Here is a 20,347-nt window from a genome sequence, read left to right on the forward strand (position 1 = left end):
GAGGCACAACTTGTTTTCAAATTGTGTTGATTCAAGGTGTTATGTGACGACATTTTTTTTGGATATTGATTGTGAATTTTGGAGCTTTGATCAAGAGGGATTTGAATTTAATCTTGCAGACATTGAGCTGCATATTGCATTCAAAGCCAATTTGGACTTTTGAAGACTTTGTACTGTAGTGGTTGTAATCACTTAGAGTTGAAGACTTTGGGCTTCAATTGTAAGTTTTATTATTGAATTTGAGGGTACCTAGTAAGAGACTTTGTGCCTAACTGATTATTTTGCTTGAATCTTCATTTGAGACGAATGCATGAGACTTTGGCTTCTTGTTTTTGTTTCGCAAAATATAAAAAGTAAACTCTTGCCCTTGGTGTTGTTCTTACATCAATTCCAGGGTCACCGTTATTATCGTAGTAATAAGACACTTTTTGTTAAGTTAGAAAGTTAGAGTTGCATACAAATCATTCTTGAAAAAGAGGAATTGATTAAGAGAATCATCCTTTTTGTAATTTCAGTTAAGTTCCTATTGAAGCCACCTACTGTAAGAAGGGAGCCTCACCTATTGCTTTGAGGAGAGAGTAATCTCATGAAATGTTGCCTAAAGTCACAATTTTGTATGTCGTAGTTAGTGACATACAAAAATTTTAGCCAACAATGTGATCACCACATTGATCTATAATATTCAGTGTCTTAATATGGGTTTGATTGCCCAAAAAATTCATATTCGATATAAAATTTGATCATAGATTTCATTGTTACTTGAACATATGAGTAAGAAATAAAATAATATTAATCTTTGATAATGTTTTTGAGCATTATTATATTAGAATTTAGATATTAAAAATATCATTTATATAAGTTTATTATTATGCATCATTAAATACGATTTCTTAGAAGAGACTATCATCTTTATGGTTTTCAACAGGGATATGATACCTTCTCTTCCAACTTTGGTAATTAGGTGCAGCAAGTTGAATTTGAAGGCTTTCCTACTATTTACAATTCTTGTGGTAAATTGGAACACACTAGTGCTACTTGTTTGAGTACTAATTACCATTTTGATTGGAGGAAAAAGTAACAAATGGCTACTTGTATTGACAAGTCTAGTTCTTATTTCATTGAGGAACAAATGGTAGTTTATAGGGGGGAATCTTTTATTGAAAGTACTACCTCTTCTATACTTGGGGCAATGCATGAAGGAATTATTGGTGTTTTAGGCTTTCTCTTGTTACAAGAAAAGGAGTTACACCCATGGGAGAAGGATCCCCATACTGAGGTAAATAAATATCTTGGAACAATTCTTTAAATCACCCTAATTTCAGATTGGTCATTTGTAAGATTTTGTAATGCCTAGAGTTCCATGAGAGAGTTATTGGTGTTTTAGAATTTCTCTCATTACAAGAAAATGAGTTAATGGGAGCAGGATCTTCATATTGAGGTAAATCAAAAATCATCAGAACAATTCTTTAAAACACTCTAATTTCGGGTTGGTCATTTATAAGGTTTTGTAGTGCTTTTTCTTTTGAAGTCTCATTGTAGCTCCTCCTGGTTGTTTTTTGATGTTTTGTTGAGTTTTATGCTCTGTCCTCTTTGTACAAGATTCTGGGTCCTTTTAATACCCTGCTAACCTTAATTTGAAATGTGCATAAACATCATATGAATATGCTCTTGAATATATTTCCATATAAATTTAGGTGTTGTTTTGCATTGTATTAAATGATATGATGTTTTATAAGGATTCAGTTCTATAGTTTTTAATTTTTATTGAATCATATTTTATGAAAAGCTTTCTTAACAATTCATCTCAGTAGTATAAATTAGAAATGGTCTGTTTAGCACTTACTATATTCAGGAAATGCTCATAGAATTGTAGTATTTGGCATTCTGGAGGGGTCATCTATTCAATCCGATAAAATAAGAATAGATAAAATTGAACCAAAATATGTAGTCGAATACTAATAAAGCATCACATACTATGTTCCCATTCAAAGTTCATAGTTACAAATTCCTAGTAATGTTGTATTAACATGCCTTCAATTTATTTGTAATTCTAATTTTATTGCATATGCAATTGGACATTTTATAACATTTGTTTACAACCTGGTTAACCACTATTTTGTGCTATAATATAAAATATATTTGTTCACAATAAATTTTGTTGCCATTTTAGGTTCAAGGTGCGTTTGTTCAAGGTTTGGGTTACCATCTTTTGGAACAAAAAATCTTCAGCAAACAAACGGGGAAGGTAATTGTTTCACAAATCCAAACAAGATTTTGTAACAAGTAATATTCATCTTTGAATGTTATTACACTACTTTCTTGCTGACTGCACAATGCCAAATCTTTTAATTAAGCATTCAAAGGGCTTTCTGTTAAGTGCAATCCCAAGGAAAATTGGTGCATACAATATGATGTCAAATGTCAATCCTTTAACCTCTGTCTAACTTCAATATAGTTTTTGGATTCTTCATATAACAGCAAGTATGTCTAGTATGGAAAAAATAATTTCAATACTTTGTGACCAAAGGTGTTATGGACATTCTTTGAAGTTGTAAATCAGAGATATAATGTAATATTGCTCATTGCACTGCTTTAAAGTTTCTCTAACGTGTTCCTTGATTGGATTTACTTGACAAAGTTAACAACGGATGGAACATGGGATTACAAGCCTCCTACATCCAAGGATATACCTGTTATCTTCAATGTGGCTCTTCTTTCCAACAGCTCTAATCCATATGGATTTTTGCGTTCCAAGGTTCAAATTATGAGTATTAGTTCTCTTTCAATGGTTACAAACAAAGAATAGATCATTTGAGTTTGCACAATTTAATTATTACATTTGGAAAATTCTGCATTTGTCAAAATATGCTTTGTATGTATTATGGACCCTTCTCCAATGTTTTTCCCATTTTTAATTTTAGAGTAGTCTGTTATCAATCTATTTTGAAACCTAATTCATTTCAGTTTGGTAAGTTTAAGATTTTTTTAATCTTTTAACGCATCATCTTTTTTTGCAGTTTTCTGGTGAACCACCATATGGTATGGCATGTAGGTGAGTTTAATGCAATAGTTCAATTCGGCATGTGTACTATAGGGGTGAGATGCTTTTGGTTACTACATCTCAAATTTGTATCATTGAAAAAATATAAATAATGGTTGCAGTGCTCTCTTTGCTGTTCGCCAAGCTATTGCTGCTGGGAGGTCAGAGTGGGGTAACAGTCAATGGTTCTCACTACATTCACCTGCAACAGTTGAAGAAGTTGCCATAGCTGCTGCAGTTCCCTCATCCAAGCTCAACATATTGAATGTCTGAATTCCCAACATTGTCATTAGATAACAGTGTATGGCAAAGTTGATCTAAGATGTGAAAACTTGGGATTGATCTAATCGGTCATCCCTTATATCATTCAGCTGTATCTTCTGTCAAGAATTGAACAAATATTTTCATAAACACATCTTCATGGTTTTCTTTTCTTTCCTCAATGGTATTTTTTTAGATTGATCTCATGTTTCTCAATAGATTCTATTCAATTCCTTGAGAACTTTAGAATAGCTTTCCTTAACTCATTTGATTTGGGATTGGGGTATCCAACTATTCCATTGAAGTTTATTTGCTTGTATCTTTCAATCACCTTATGGAATTAAGGTGGTTGCGGCTGCATGAGAGTCAATCTTCTGTGCATCATAGAAGTGACCGAGCTAGTAAGGAGCTATTCTTAACATTGTACATGGATGATGGTCTATGGCAAAATTAATTTAAGATATGAAAACTGGAATGTAAATGAGATGGTTGTGGCTTCATAATAATATATCTTATATGCACAACACGAGTTACAAAGCTAATAAGGAGCTATCCTTATAAAATATTTACACCTCAGTTGTCTTCTAGGGTAGGAGGTTCTCTCTCTAGCATTTTTTAAATAGTGTCCAAAGAAAACATGAAAAGTGATTCCTAAGAAAATGCATAGCAGGTAGCTGAGGTCGTTATCTGGACACATGTAATCCAAATTTTCTAATCGTGAATACCAATAGCAACATTCATTTTACCTTCTTTTCTGTTTGTTGGTGACTGCATTCAGTTTGTTTACAAAATAAATTCACCTTAGAATATTCACTGACCAATTCTAATAAAAAGCTAGATTTTTAGCAACTTTATATTTGATGGTACAATAGATTCCATTGCATCCAAAATACTGAATGAGTATTCGTCTTGTGTCTCCTTCAGATTTGAACCCACGACTGACTCTTGTTATGAACATTTTATATTATTATGGAACATCATAACACTTGGACCCTTAATTTCCTAAAGAACGAAAATTTGAACATAACACAAATTATTTTCTGCAGCCTTAGAAAGTCCTTCCATATAAATAAGGCTGTTAAATCAGTCCAAGGCAGACTAAACAGAAATTGACCTTGTCAAATTTCATATCAGTCACATGGTCATTTAAATCATACGGCAGTAAGATTCATAAAATTCTATTGAAAATCTGTCCGCATCTGGAAACTTATCTTTCGCCATTCTAAAAACAGTGGCATGAAATTCATTGATGGTAATGGTTTTAGTGAGTTGGTGATTATCTCTATTACTCAGAAACTTGTAGCAATGTACTAGAAATCCCTATCTCCTTGTATGTTATCTCTGTCAAGTCCATAAGGAGTTGAATAATCTTGCATATGAACACATTCCTGCTGGTGCTAGTTGTTCAAATCTCCTCTGTCCCAACTTGGTGTGTTCAGTGTTTCTTGAATGTTTTGTGGTCTTCTTATAAAATAATGTATTCCAAGTACTCGAGACGTTGTCTCCACATTATCTTGTCCTGATCTTCAATAGCCTTAAATATTTTTGAAGCTTTCTTAAAGGCACTTTTCTTGAGGTGTTTCTGTGGTTAGAACATTATAGGGTTCGTTTGGCAGCAGGAATACAAGTGGAATAGGCATATGTAAACTCTTAAAATTTTGAATTCTCTGTTTGGATGCACCAAATCAGAATTGGAATAGGAATAAAATAGAAATATGTATTCCAATTTTGGCCCAAAAATGAGCATTTGCTATTCCACCTAAATCGGTGGAATTGGAATATGTATTCCCATTTCAATTTTTTTTAATTTTAGAAAACATAAATTTTTGGGTCCGAGAATTCCCCATCAAATTCTGGCTGAACCAAATAAGAATAAGAATACATACCCCCATTTTCTATTCGAGAATAAGTATTCCTATTCCCATATTTATATTCCCATAGCTAAATGGACCCAAGGAAGATTAACTTACCTCACTCTTTTGATGCTTCTTTTATACTTTCTCAAAAACTCAAATTGAAGGTTTCCCTGTGACTTAAGGCTCACTTTATCTGATATGAAGGTTTTTAATGGTAGGAATTTGTTTAGCATTTATGCTATGGATTCTTTTCACGGTATATTATGTCAAATAGGTAGCATTTGGATTTGCCCTTCTAAGAACAAAGTTCAAACAAACAGTACATGAGGCAAAACCTCGGTTTAAATTAGGAGGCGAAACTTATTTACAGTTTAAGATATTAATATTATGAAATAAATTTATGACATTCAAATGTCAATTTCTCAATGTGGTGAGAAATCAACTTGTATAAACTTATATCATTGTTCCTCTAATATGGAATACAAGCTAATATGAGTTTTGAATCAACATGCAAAGAATTATTTGGGGCGTTGTCTACCATGCAATATATATGCACCACTATTGAAGGAAAATATAAAAGGCTTTTTGAGTATTTAACACTGGCTACGGGTGCACATAAGTTGCCCTGTGGCCAATGGCATTTTTTGGAACTTCTGAATAACTAGCATTGTGACATTAATGTATTTCTGAAGAGTTTCAGAGACGAGATTAAATGCATTGAAATTTGAAGATGACAGTATTTGAACTAAATACCATATATTGAATACTGAAAATAAGAGTACTAGGCCATAAATTATTCGAAATAGTATCAATGCATAACTTAAATTTGTCACTTGAATTTAATTTGCAAGATTGACATACACAAAAGATTTAGATATGCATTTAAAATTTCTAAAAGCTTTCATTGACATAATAATTTTCAGCTTTGAATTAAAAATACAAACTTTCAAAAATCTTCTTTTATTCACAGTTATTGAAATGCGAGTTTTAAAATGAAATATTTGTTCTGGCATCTTGGTAAACTTGTTTTGACTTGGGCAAATGCTTAAGTTGTATCTAGTTGCTCTATTGAATCATACTAAAATAGTTGATTTGATTCTACTTAATCAGACAAAATAATGTTTATTTTCCAACTTCTCTTATAAAATTGTGTGATCTATTTCTAAGAGCAGGTTCAATGAAACACAATAATTATGCTATAAGATTATTTGGAATCTTTTCTTAAGAATAACAGACTAGAGTTCTTACTATTTATGACAGTGAAATAGGAGAAAAGTTATGTTTTTTTATTGATCTTTTCTTTGCAACATTCTTCATGAGAGCAAGAGTTCTCCTAAATTTTGGAGCTTAACTTTTGAATTTAAAAGTTTAAAAAAAATTAAAAAATTGGTGGAGCTCAATATTTTATAAATTTTTTCCACCTTTTATTTGCTTTGACTATAATGCATCTTTTTTACTTTTTCTTTGCATTGCAAATTACTTATCATCTTCATAGCCTAGGATGAATATATAGTTGTGATCAAATAAAAGAATCACTTATTGCACTTCGTTTTTGTTTGCAAGAAACCATAATTTACCATCTAAATCATGGATGCTTGTCTCAAAATGCACTCTTAGGGCCTAGTCATCACATGGCAATCCCTATCAATGAATCATAGTTTTGATTTTCTTGAGATTCTATGAGAAGCTACAACAATGAAGCATCAAGTATGGGTATATACCATAGCGATAGCAGTAGGGTCATCTTCAAAGTTTGGTGAGGCATCACTATAAAATATAGTGATCAAAGTTCATTGCTATGCGGGGAAGACATAGTTATTATAGTGATGAGCAATAAAGAGAAGCATATCGCTATGACCTTCAGCAATCATCAATAGTCGAAGAAATAAGGTTTGGGTTTTGGTGATTAGTGATGAGATGGGTGATATCGTTATATGTTATAGCAATAGATGTTTTCGATGATCGAGGGAAAGAAGTTTGTGTTTTAGAGATCAACGATGAAGTTAGTTGATTGCTATGTTCTACAATGATAAAGTAATAAGATTCTAAAAGGAATTGCTATGTACTATACTGATAGATCGGGAGTGATCATGGATTGCACTTGGAGAAATATAAACATAACGATGAGCATGAGCTTCTCCATATAGCTATGTGTTATAGCGAGAGGATGAAAACCAGCATTGAAGAATAAAGCTCGTGATCGCTATACCTTATAGCAAGAACATCCATCGAAGGTCACAGATAGGGGATTTTTTTGTATAGTGATGAGCAATATAGTTGTTGCTATTTCTATAGCGATAAATTTTAAAAATAAAGCAAATCGATATTTGAAAGGATGTGACATAGTGATCAAAGGTATATATGTATTTTTTGCCAAAAGCTACAACGATCAAATATTTTGAATATATTTTATAAGGCAGGGAATTAATGGTAGGAAGTGATTGCTAACAATCTGTGTTGTATTACAACGATCAAACAACTTTATGGTTTCGGTTTATGCAGGGAAGTAAATGCATGAACACACAGGGTGTTTTGTATTAAAGAGTTAATCATTCCTTATTCCGAACACAGAGAAGCTCATAAGAGACATAAGATTTTCTATTAATATACAAAGTTTGCAATGATACGATTCAGAGAGAGTTTTTAGAAAAGCATGGAGGGTTCTAGTTTAGCACTGAAGTGGAAAATTGAGAAAGTAAAGAAGGGTAAAACTAAGAAGAAATAGAAAATGGGGGATGAAGTTCCTTCCAAAAAGCTAAATGAAGATTTAATTGAGCAGATGGGTTTCATTGGGCCTAAATCCAAAAGAAGTAAGTTTCCCTCTCTTAACAAATTGGAAGACAAATATAGCGAGGTAGGAGATGTATGGATGAGGACAAGGGGTTATGAACTCTTCCTATACCACTACATCAGAAGGAATCACAAAGCACCTATTTGTTATCCATGGGAGATGAATTTAGGAAGATTGACTGTATCCAATGTGTTCACAAATGTTGAATTGTTGAAGGTTATCATCAGTAAATATAATGTTGATGATAAATGTACCTATGACAATGTGGGGGAGAAACTTATGGAGATTTCAATTGATTACCTGCATGAGGTTTTCAAATTAACATATGGTCTCACAAATAAATTATCATTCATTGAGTTGAAGAATAAATACAAGAGGTTTGATATATCATATATGTAGTGGAAGCTAATGTCACAAGTCCATTAGAGAGCCATTGACTACAACAAACGGACCTCAATTTGATATTAACATGTTCAAGACATACCTCAATATGATATATCAGTCTTGTGGGTAGGTGGGAGGATTGGGAGTTCTTGATTTAATGGAGATTGGACCTATGGTGTTAGCATCAGATATTCAATGTTGGAGCCCAGACCCTATGATTATGTTGAGTATGTTATTGACAACATTCATTCCTCTTTTGTCAATTTCAATGAGGTTGAATACCCTACTTTTAGACACTATTCTTTTCTCATGCATATGATTCTATATTACGGTCAATTAAGAGATTTGTGGCATGATAATTTAAAATTAAATGTGTGGGAGACAAATGGTGACGGAAAGACCAATGCAAATGTGGACTTCAGTATTAGACTGTAGATATAGTGCAAGTTGTTATCTCACTTTTGAGGAGTATTTTGTCCAACCCCTATACACTATGTTTGGGCATCAAGCTTTTGCTTCTATCAACCCTAACGTCAAGGGGGTTTCAATACCTAAGGATAATGGGTTGGGGGAAAATCTTAAACATAATTGGCATGATTGTTATGCTTATGATTATTTCACATGTTTTAGAGTTTTTGGATTTGAAGGTAAGCCATACATAGTGCTAGTCTCAATACCTAACAGGATTGCTTATTTGGAGATAGTAAGAAGATGTCAGAATCAAGCAAACATCATTTTGGAGGGAAGCAGAGGAAGTAAACTTTTCTTCCTGCTACTTTATCTTTCGGGGATTTTACAATTTGTGCCACCAAGTCATATGATAAGATTGGAGAAAAATTGCAAAATGAATATCATATGTATACTATGGATCCATGGACCCATTATGATCCTAAGGGATATATCCATGTTTGAAGAAAGTCATAGAAATTAGGTGATTGTATCCACCATGGCATTGAAGATGAAGAGAGATTCAAAAATATGGAATGGTTAGAAGTACAACAGAAGTTACAAGAACGGAACAGGGAGCTTGAAGAAAAGAGGTAGCAAGAATTAGAGCATTTCAAGGATGACATACAGAATCTGCTAGATTTGCCTATTCTAATAGCCCAAACTTTAGACAAGCCAACACTTCAAGCATTGGAATATGATGCTTGGATATTGGATAGGGTGGATGCTGAAAAGGATGAAAGAATCCTTGAATCTAGTAGCTTTGTGAATGATGATGACTTTGTCAAGTCAAAGGAATTTATTTTTGTGTTGTACAACTCTAGAGGTAAGATGTTGAGGCATATTGTCCAACATATCACTCCAGAAAATGAAAAGGAGTTGATGGACAATCTAAAAGAAAATACCAAGAAGGAAGTGGAAAACATGACTCCGAGAAGAGGGAGACAATTACTCAATGAAGCAGGACTCATAATTCTACCAAGATGGGATTCAAGTGCATCTTATATCTTTGATAGCTTGATCAAATATGGGAAGAAGGATATAAAATTGGATGTACAAGGTGTGAAAGATGTATTCATTCGCTTTAGTTTCATTGAAGATGAAAGATCTATGCTATTATGGGCTCTTTACCCTCCACACAAAAGGCCATAGATCATTGATATTGATCAAGCTTTTGGACATTTGATGACATTGAAAGTAGGGGTAACAAACCCCAATAAGTCAACAACTATGCAAGTAGACATGGCTCTGTTTAACCAGTCACAAATGAAACATGTGACTTTTGAGAGAGACAATTGGAGAGCAATGTATGAGAGCTTTCTTAAAACAAAAAAAAGCCATAGATTCAACCCATGATTCAATCATCTAATGATACCTTGAAGAATGAATTAAAGAAATTGCAGGTGGAAAATAAAAGGCTAAAAGATGTGTCTTTGATCAAAAGGGAGATATCTGGCTCCATACTGAAAAATCATTTTAGGATATTATTGACCAAGCTAGGGTAGGTTTGGGATTTGTACAATGTATACAAACCTTTGGTCCTCCATCATAATGAGGTATATAGAAAGCGTGTTGAGGAGGAAAATAAATTGGCATAGGATGAAGATATTCAGGAGGCCAACAAATTGATCCACAATCATTAAATATACACTCAAGATTTTAAGACCACCTTTCAATTATTCGAAGAATTGGTAATAGAGCATGGAGTCCTATCTTGGCATGATGTAGATGAAGAAACAATTGATCGGGAAACATGGATGGGGATTTTTCATGTGATGTAGGAACACGCCTTGGGAGCAACGAGGAATGAAGACCTGGAGATGACAAGAACAAGCAAGAAGATTGAGTGGATGATTGAGATTGAAATCAAGGCTTGTGAGATCATCAACAATGCAGACTTGCTTGTGGATGATAAATAGCATGGACACATTAAACAATGCAATGATTTTATTAAAGAATCGTCATCAGATTCATCTCAATGAATCTCTTTTGTCCTATAATCTTGTTATGTTTAATCGACATGTAAAAGTTAGTTATTAGTTGGTCGGTCATGATTAATTTTGTCAAAAGGTCACACCTTTCCATTTTGTAACCAATTCGATGTATATAATTATAAGGACAGAATTTGAATATCAGAATCATTAGCATATATTTTCATATATAAATTTTATAGAGAAGGTCAATCCTTTTGTTTTACTTCAAACTATGTTATTTGTATGCACTATCAACACATGTATTTGTGGTGCAAGATTTTCAAATTCAATATAAGGATTCATGTGCTCGATTGATCTTTTGGTGATAACATTTCTGTCTCATACATTTTGTTTCCTTAGATTAAATTTCAAGTTTTCTTTAATTGATTGTTCAATTGATTGAATGCAGTAAGTTATTTTAATGTTTGTAAAATAGTAATATTGTATTGATAAATCAATTTTCAATGTTGTCTTATTGGGCTTCCCTGGGGAGTTAAATTCAGTAAGACTTAGTATTGAAATTTATTGAAGTATTCAATAGCTCATACATCATTAAAGTGATAACAATTTATCTTAAAGGGATTTATTGTTTATCTCTGAGGATTACTTTAAACATTTTGAATGATTGATAGATTAACAATAAAGACTCCATCGGTTAAGACACTGGTCTATTGATTATTGTTTTGAATCTTCATGCTGATTGCAAAAAGGACATATATCCAAGTGAAAAAGGTTGTCAAATCTATTATACATTTATATGTTACACCTACAAACATTTATCAACTTTTAAAATTATTAAAACACTTAAATCTCAATTATCTACTCTAAAAAGCCTCTAGGGTCTGAGGTATAGGCCTACCAGCCTTGGTTATGTAGAGCCATAATTGCAGAGATTCACATTTAGTTAGAGTGGAACCTGTCAATTGACAAGTTGCTATTAGGATTTCCCATTATTGGATCATCATTCCATAGGAAACCTAAATAACTAATTTGGGCACCAACAAAATTATTGGTAATTTAACTAGCTATTGAAAATTTATGACTTAACAAACTTTAAATTATTCTTGATTCAACAACACCTATTGAATTATTTTAAGAATCCCTTCATTAAACCTTATTCTAAGAATTATTTTATTGTCATTTATCAATTTTAAATAATTCTTTTTCTTATTGTTCATTATACATCCACTTTTGTCATCTTCAACAAAATCGTTAACCGATGTTATCATTCTCTACAACAACATCATAGTCATCTTCATCAATAACCTTGATGATTGCATCTCCTAAACTACATCTTGTGATGAGAGAAAAGTATAAATTATGTTAAAACTTATCTATCTTCCAAGATAATTTCTTCTTGTGACCCAATTCTTATTTTTGTTTGCCTATATTTGTGTTGTACTAAAATTTTGTCAAAAGATGAGCACCTTAGATGTAAGGAGGAAATAAATTTTTATTATAGAAGGCTATGTCATCCCCCTTAGGTGGAGTGAAGGATATTGAGGGAAGGTTGGATCTTCTAATATGGAGATGAGCTTAGACAATTTGCAATTAGAAGAGGGTATAAAAAAATCAAGTGCCATGAATGAGTGGATGAATTTTTTTAATAATGTCCACGAGGTCAAAGTAGCCTATGGGACCGCCTAGAAAAACATGATGCCTGAAAAGGGCGACAGGACCCTAAACTTTTTGAAACTACTTCTTTAGGTTTGTTATTCTATAATGAATGTTGATAATTAAATTTGTTGTCATGTCTAGTTGTGTTTCCTCAAAAATAGAATCCAAATTTTTGGTTGCAAGGATATACCCGTAGTTGGAGTGGATGTCAATGTACGTTGGGCACTCCATGTTAAAATATTGCTTTGTCTCCACCACTCCCATGTTGCAAAATAAACAAATTCTTTCCTCTCATTATTCTTTTGGTAGTGTCCATCTACCTATTTCACACCTCAAGTGATGAGAGGCCATTCTAAGTTGCGCTCTGGGCATTTTTGCTTTCCAATTGATATTTTCTCATTGTATGCTTTCTCCATGTGCTCCCTCATTGTGTTAAATTCTTTGATATAATAAAAAGAAGTTGTGCCCTTTTTTTTATTTGACCATATGAGACTCCTGAGCTTTTCATTCACATACTTTTTTTATTTCCTCATTGTTATCTAGGCATTCTTGCCTACTAATATTTCACTTTTCCATCCATTTAAGATTTTATTTTGTATGTGTGTTTTTGCTTCTATCAAATCTTTCTTGTGCAATCAATTTAGGCCATCGTTGATTCTCCATTGTTTGAGTTTTCTTTAAATAACATAATAACCGAACCATGGTATCTGCCTCTAACAGAAAAGTGCTTGTTTCCACCAATAAGATCTCGTAAGGAATTTCAATTTTAATCTTGAGATTATAGATGATTAAATGCTTTTGGATTCTTTATATTTGTCTCCATTTCTGACTTACATATTGCTGTCCTAAATCTCACATCCATATAGGATCACCGGGGTAACCAACAAACCAAAGAGTATCTTTTTATGTCTTGTGAGATGTCTTCAATTGTAAAAAATTATTTGTGTTCTTGATTACCAGAGGTCTATGTTTATCTTCCTCCCCCTCATATAATCTCCTTGCATATTTGAGCCATTGAGGTCTCATGATATTGTTCTTAGTTTTTTTTCTCTTTTGTTGCATCTCTTTTCTAAATTTATTGGGATATTGTTTACCTAGAGTAATCAGCTCCATTCTTCTCATTCTCACATTTACATCTTTTACATAGATCAATGTTGTCCTTCCATCAAATAGCTTGCCTTGGAGGAAGTTGTGTTGTAATAGAAACTTCAAACAAAGAGCAAGCATTCAATTTGTGACGAATGACTTGGCAAGCATCAAATCCAAGGCAATGGTTGTCCAACCATGAAATTTTTTGGTTGGATGTGTCGAATGCCCCATGTCATGCCATGTCCATAGTGCATTTCGGTTAGTACAACACACCTCCATTTCATTTACCTTAGGTCAATACTATTTACCACTATAATTAAAAAGTATATTATAAAAGGAATTTTTTTTATTTGTATCTAATCAATATTAGAAGAAAAAAAAAATCAATTATATTTTCATATTTATTAATTCATTAAAATTAAACTAAATTTCTACTTAATTATTTTTAAGTTATTTTCTTTGTTTTTATTTTTCTACCATTAAAAAAGCCATATTTGTTATAAGCGAATTGAAAAAACAAATAAACATTAATATAATATACAAATTAACTCTTTGTTTTTTTTTTTTGAGAACAAACTTTCATTATATTCACAAATGTAAAAACTATGTTAAGTAACACATATTTTTTAAAAATGAAAAATTTAAAGTATAACTAAAAATTATATTATAAAAATAATAATTGTTATCAACAATTTATTAATAATATTTCTATATGATTTATATTAGAAAAAATATAGAACAAAGTTAATAAATTTTTATAGTTATTAATTTAATAAAATCAAACTTAAGTTTCTATAACTAAAAACTTATTACTATTTAATTAATATATTTATTAATTAATTTAAATTATATTTTAAAAATTTATTTGTTAGAATTAGTTAATCAGTTTCATTTTATTTCTTTATTTTAACATTTGCTTAGCACTTTTTAAAAAATTCTAAATAATGATTTGTTTTTTATTAAATTTATTATTATGGAATATGAAAAAATGATAACATTTTTATAAAAAAAGTATAATTAATACATTTATGCAAAAATTAAATTCAATTGTATATATTTAAGAAATTAAATACTGAAAACAACTATTAAATAACAAAAATAAAAATTAATATAATGAAGTGGACACTTGCCTTTTACTATTAAAAAAATTAATTAATTTAAAATTTATATAAAAGATAACTAACATATTACATAAATTCAAACTTTAAGTTATTTTAAAAATATTATAAAATTTTAATAATAGAAAAACATAATTTTCACTTACAATTTTATTTTATAAACAATAAATTGTGTAAGTTGTAATAAAAAATCAGTGTAGAACACAACAAATAATTGACAGAAGGTAGCACATCCAACCAATAGATTGTATTGCCCCAAACTATGCCATACAATGTTCTTTAATAAATAATCCTGTCATGTCCCCACTCTAGCTCAGTCTAACAGAGACATGTTAGTTGGCTTATTATGGGGTCTTGTAGGCTAACAGGGTTGGATAGAGACCCAGTATGGTTATTCCGTGTTGGGGACTTGGTTTTCTGGTGGGTATTGATCAGTTGGGTGACGTTCCTTGTTTTTAGGAGGTAGTTCCTACATTTATGGGGTTCATTCCTACTTTTTAGGAGGTATGATCATGCCCAGGGCTGGGTTTCCATGAGATGACCCTTTGGGTTCAGTTTCAGAGGGATAGGGCTTGTTTCCTAAATTTTAGGAGCATCCCTAGATTTTAGGGATGAGACTGCCAGTGGATCCTTGATTTCTGACTTCAGTCACAGACAGGTGACAGGATGATTTTATGGTTTGTGATGTCAGTTGGGCAGTTTATGGCTATTTGGGTTATATTTTTAATATTTCCTAAGTTAGCGTTTAATATTTAAATAAGGCTAAGTTAATAGCCATTGTGGAGTAATAAGGGAATTTTGGCCTCATCTGGATGCATATCCCATGTTATGATAGCTCATTGGAAAGGTCTTGAAATTTTCTAAATCTTCCTCTTTGGTCTCAGGGCAATTCGGTGAGCGGATTTATTACTATGGTAGAAAAGGTCATTTTCTAGTGACATGGTCACTTTAAAATAAGATTTAATTCATTTTTATAGCCAACGCCAATTGGGGATCACTTTAGGGTTCGAATTGCTTTGCAAAGGGTTATAAGGAGATGGGCACCATTTCTCATGATTATGCATATTTTTCAAACACTTCTTTTCAAATTTGCTCTGCTTGATCAATTTGCATTCTGGGACGCAAACCCAAGGGTAATTGTTGGCTGGGACGTAACCCTCAGTAGCATTGGGTATTGGTTTGTCAGTAGTTTCAATAGTATTCAGGAGGAAGGTAGACACCACTTCAGCTTGGGCCTATAGTTTGTTTTGTTGGGCATGTTCTTTGGCGTATGGGAGGTGAATTCTAGCAGCCGTACACTGCCATTTCTTGTAGCCGTACTCTGTCATTTGCAGCCCTTGGATACATAGAAAAATCAGTTACTCAACAGCAAAATCTTGCATCTTATCAGCCCGTTTTCATCAGCCAGTTGTGGCGTCATTGTTAGAGGAAATGTACTGGATCTTTTATTTGGCTCTTTAATTCAGAGATCTGCCTGGTACGATTTGTATCAACTCTAACTTTACTGCATATTGTTATTTATTTTCAAACTGTTTTCTTTCCATTTGTTACTTCTCATTTCTATGTGGAATAATCATCAAAAAGACAAAAAAAAACACACTCTTCTGCATTTCCATCTAGTTCTACAAGAAAACATTAATAAACAGGAAAAACACAAAAATAAAATAAATCTACAGCAGATTTGCAGCAGAGATCCATCAGGGATCTTTCAGTGGTATCAAAGCTTACATCTTGCCAGCTTGTAGGGTTTGTGAGAAATTGTCACAACAGATTTTGGCATCTAGGTATTGGATAAAAGTTTTTGATAAATCATTTCAGCATCTGGGTAGTCACTAGTTGGTGGATTGAATACAAATCTATGCATCCTGGTGGAGAAATACATAGATTCTACGAGCACAGGAGAAACCAGTGGCAAGCAGAGGCCGCCAGAGATGCGCAGATACCAACTATGGGTCAGGCACAGGGTGCTGCTGGTGACGGCATGCCTACAGAGGCAGAAGAAAGAGAGACGGTGCAGACCCTATTCACTACTCAGCCCAGGATCGCTCAGGCTCTAGACAGGTTATAGGATACCTTGGAGCGTTTGGAGATGGGTGGACATAGAGGCAGGCAAAGTAGATCAATTTCAGTGGCTGGTAGTCAGCGTAGCCATTAATCCCATTCTTCATTTGGGAGCTCCCTTCATTCTAGTAGGAGGCATCACCATCATACACCTACTACGAATAGGCCATTGCTTCCCCAATTCATACCAGGTGAACGGCCAGCACAGGTGGAACCACCAAAAGTGGCGTTTCAGGAGTCAGTTTTGACGGCCATAGCTGAGTGGAGAGCTCTACCTCCTGAGGTTAGGGACATCTTCCCTCTTCCCTAGTATTGTGCACAGCATAGAGATACAACCAGGTTCAGGGGAGATCGTGGTAATAGACTACCACAATAGCAGCAGAAATATGACCTCAATTGTGCTACTGGGAAGATTCTATCGGCCCCATATAATGGCTCAAGAGACACTAGTGCACGAGCTTGGGTCCACAAGCTGGACATATACCTTTCATTGAGGCCCATGCATGAGCGTGAGGCTATTCAGTTTGTTGTGTTGCATTTAGAGGGGATTGCCTATGACTGGTGGCACCATGGATTGGTCACCCAGAATCACACCTTAGTTCACTCCTATGCTGAGTTCACTGAGCGACTCATTGCACGATTTGACCGTAAGGATACAAAACTTTATTACAGGGAGTTGGTTCACCTTAAACAAATTGGTCATGCAGAAGCCTATATTAATGAGTTCTAGCATATTGCAGTTATGGTACCGGATATGCCCCAGAAACGTAGTGTGATGTTCATTGAGGGTTTGCAGGATAGACTAAAAGGATTGGTACGTGCTTTCCAACCAGTTACTCTTAAGGAGGCTATTGATGTGACATTGAGATTGGATACTGTTCCCACTTCTTATCAAGCAGATAAGAAACCATTTAGAGATTCACGGCCTGCACAGAAAGCCAATACGACACAAAACAAAGGAGGGACCTCATCTAAAACTCCTTGGATGAATCAGGAGACAAGGAATGAATTGAGGAGGAAAAATTTGTGTTTTTCCTGTAAAGAGCTATGGGAACCAGGACACCGTTGCAAGGGTAAAGGAAAGGTTCATTTGATTGAGGTGACTTCTGAGTTAGGAGATGAGGAGGTTCCTGATACTGATATTGAGGATAATACAGAGGATGTTGAGCATTTTTTGACATAGTTGGAGTTAGACACCACTCAGCCTGTGGCATCAGCTAAAGTAGCTATGGCTACCCTCTCCAGTTATCCTAAGTTTCATGCCTTCTAGTTGAAAGGTACACTTAAGGGTAAGCGGATCACCAGTTTGGTAGACACAGGTGCTACACATAACTTTATTAATAAAAAATTAGTTGAGAGGCGTGGCTTACAGTACGAGGAGTTTGATGGTTTTGGAGTGAAGGTGGCTAATGGTGCCATTTTGGGTTGTACCAAGCGGATTCCACAGCTTAGTATTCAGATGGGAGATTATACTTTAATTGATGACTTCTATGTGCTTCCCATAGAAGATTATGATGTGGTTTTGGGCATGCAGTGGTTACAGGGTATTGGGCGTTACATTATTGATCACCACTGTATGCAATTAGAGTTTCTTTTTGGCGGGCAGAAGGTGATTTTGAGGGCAGCATCAGATGGTGGACCTAGGGAGGTGACTTCTCGCAGGATGGAGACCATCCTTAGGCATAATGATGTGCTTTGGGCTACACACTGTTTGGTTAAATCCAAAACACCCATATCTCAGGATGGCCATGTATTTCATGTGGACATTCAGTCAGTGATGGATCGTCACAGTAGAGTGTTTGGTGATATACCTCCTGGAGTACCACTAGATAGAGGGTTTGAGCATGGTATAGAGTTGGAGGATGGAGCAAAGCTAGTGATTACTACCCCATGCCGTCATCCTAGAGCCTATAAGGATGAAATTGAGAAGACTATTCATGAGCTATTGGACATGGGTTTCATTCGACCTAGTTCCAGCCCCTTTGCTTCTTCTATAGTGATTGTTAAGAAGAAGGATGAGACTCTACGGATGTGTGAGATTATGGAGAGATTGATAGTGGATGACAGATACAGTGTGGTAGATGATATTATCTACTATAAAGACAGGGTTTACCTTGTTTCGGGTTCTCAGTTGAAGCAACAAATTTTGCATGCTCTCCATGATATTCCTATAGCCAGATACCCAGGATATGATAAGACTTACAGGGCAGTACGTGAGAGATTCTCTTGGAAGGGTCTCAAAGATGATGTTTTACACCATGTCCGTGAGTGTATGACTTGTCAGTAGAACAAGTCAGAGCATACCTGCCCAGTGGGATTATTGCAGCCCTTGCCTATACCGGAATAGAAGTGGACAGGGATCTCCATGGATTTCATTACAGGTCTTCCTCGGGTTTAGGGGAAAGATTGCATCTATGTTGTTGTGGATAGGCTAACAAAGTATGCCCACTTCTTTCCCATTGCATTAGATTTTACAGCATCGCAAGTGGCTGTGTTCTTCAGGGAGGTGTTTAGACTTCATGGTCTTCCCAAGATCATTGTGAGTGATAGGGACAAAAGATTCATGAGTTCCTTCTGGTAGGAACTTTTTACACTAGCTGGTACTTTGTTAACACCTAGTACTAGTTACCACCCTCAAACGGATGGGCAGACAGAAATAGTTAACAAATGGGTTGAGGGATATTTGTGTAACTATGTGTCAGGGCAGCAAAAAGCATGGGTGTGTTGGCTGCATTTGGGCGAGTATTGTTATAATACTACGCATCATATGTCCATTGGCATGATGCCTTTCAAAGCTCTCTATGGATATGAGGGATTATCTTTCACTGATTTGGCATTTGATGACAGTAGAGTTCCCTTGGCTCAGGATTGGTTACAAGAGAACCAGGATGTCATGAGATCTCTTAGGGAGAATTTGCAGCAGGCCCAAAATCAACAAAAGATGTATGCTGACAAGCACAGGATTGAGAGGGCATTTGAGGTGGATGATATGGTCTTTCTGCGTTTACAACCATATCGATAGAGCACCCTAAAAAGCTCAAACCACATTTTTATGGTCCATATAGGATACTCAGGCGAGTGGGAGAGGTTGAATATGAGGTTGAGTTACCACATGGCAGCAAAGTTCATAATGTATTTCATGTATCTTGCCTGAAAAAGGCCCTTGGATAGCATATTATAGTTTCACCCGAATTACCTCCTATGGATGAGGAAGGTAAATTGATTTTGGTCCCTGATGAGATTCTTGAGGTGAGGGAATGATGGCTGAGAAGCTGAGTGATTTGAGAGCATTTGGTTCGATGGAGATATCTTCCTATAGAGGATGCCACCTGGGAGGGTGAGAGCATTTTACAGCATCCTGCATTACAGTTGCTTGTGGGCAAGCATCTCCGAGAGGGGAGGACTGTCATGTCCCCACTCTAGCTCAGTCTAACAAAGACATGTGAGTCAGCTTATTATGGGGTCTTGTAGGCTGATAGGGTTGGATAGAGACCCAGTATGGTTATTCAATGTTGGGGACTTGGTTTTCTGGTGGGTATTGATCAGTTGGGTGATGTTCCTTGTTTTTAGGAGGCAGTTCCTACATTTATGGGGTTCATTCCTACTTTTTAGGAGGTATGATCATGCCCAGGGCTGGGTTTCCATGAGATGACCCTTTGGGTTTAGTTTTAGAGGGATAGGGCATGTTTCCTAAATTTTAGGAGCATCCC

At 34.6% G+C, this 20,347-nt stretch overlaps 1 protein-coding gene across 1 annotated transcript in view; it reads left to right on the forward strand.

Annotated features, from left to right (window-relative positions):
* Positions 1-3,825, forward strand: part of LOC149543133 (uncharacterized) — a 327,129-nt gene extending 323,304 nt beyond the window's left edge. Inside the window, exons 24-27 of the mRNA XM_089798038.1 lie at positions 2,171-2,245; positions 2,639-2,755; positions 3,018-3,052; positions 3,163-3,825. Of these exons, the coding sequence (XP_089654164.1) occupies positions 2,171-2,245; positions 2,639-2,755; positions 3,018-3,052; positions 3,163-3,313 (378 nt within the window). The 3' untranslated portion in view covers positions 3,314-3,825. The remainder of the gene's footprint in view (positions 1-2,170; positions 2,246-2,638; positions 2,756-3,017; positions 3,053-3,162) is intronic.
* The last annotated feature ends 16,522 nt before the right edge of the window (positions 3,826-20,347 follow it).

Source organism: Cupressus sempervirens, chromosome 8 (genome assembly GCF_028749045.1).
Source record: "Cupressus sempervirens isolate cs-2001-9-10 chromosome 8, ASM2874904v1, whole genome shotgun sequence".
Lineage (NCBI taxonomy): Eukaryota > Viridiplantae > Streptophyta > Pinopsida > Cupressales > Cupressaceae > Cupressus > Cupressus sempervirens.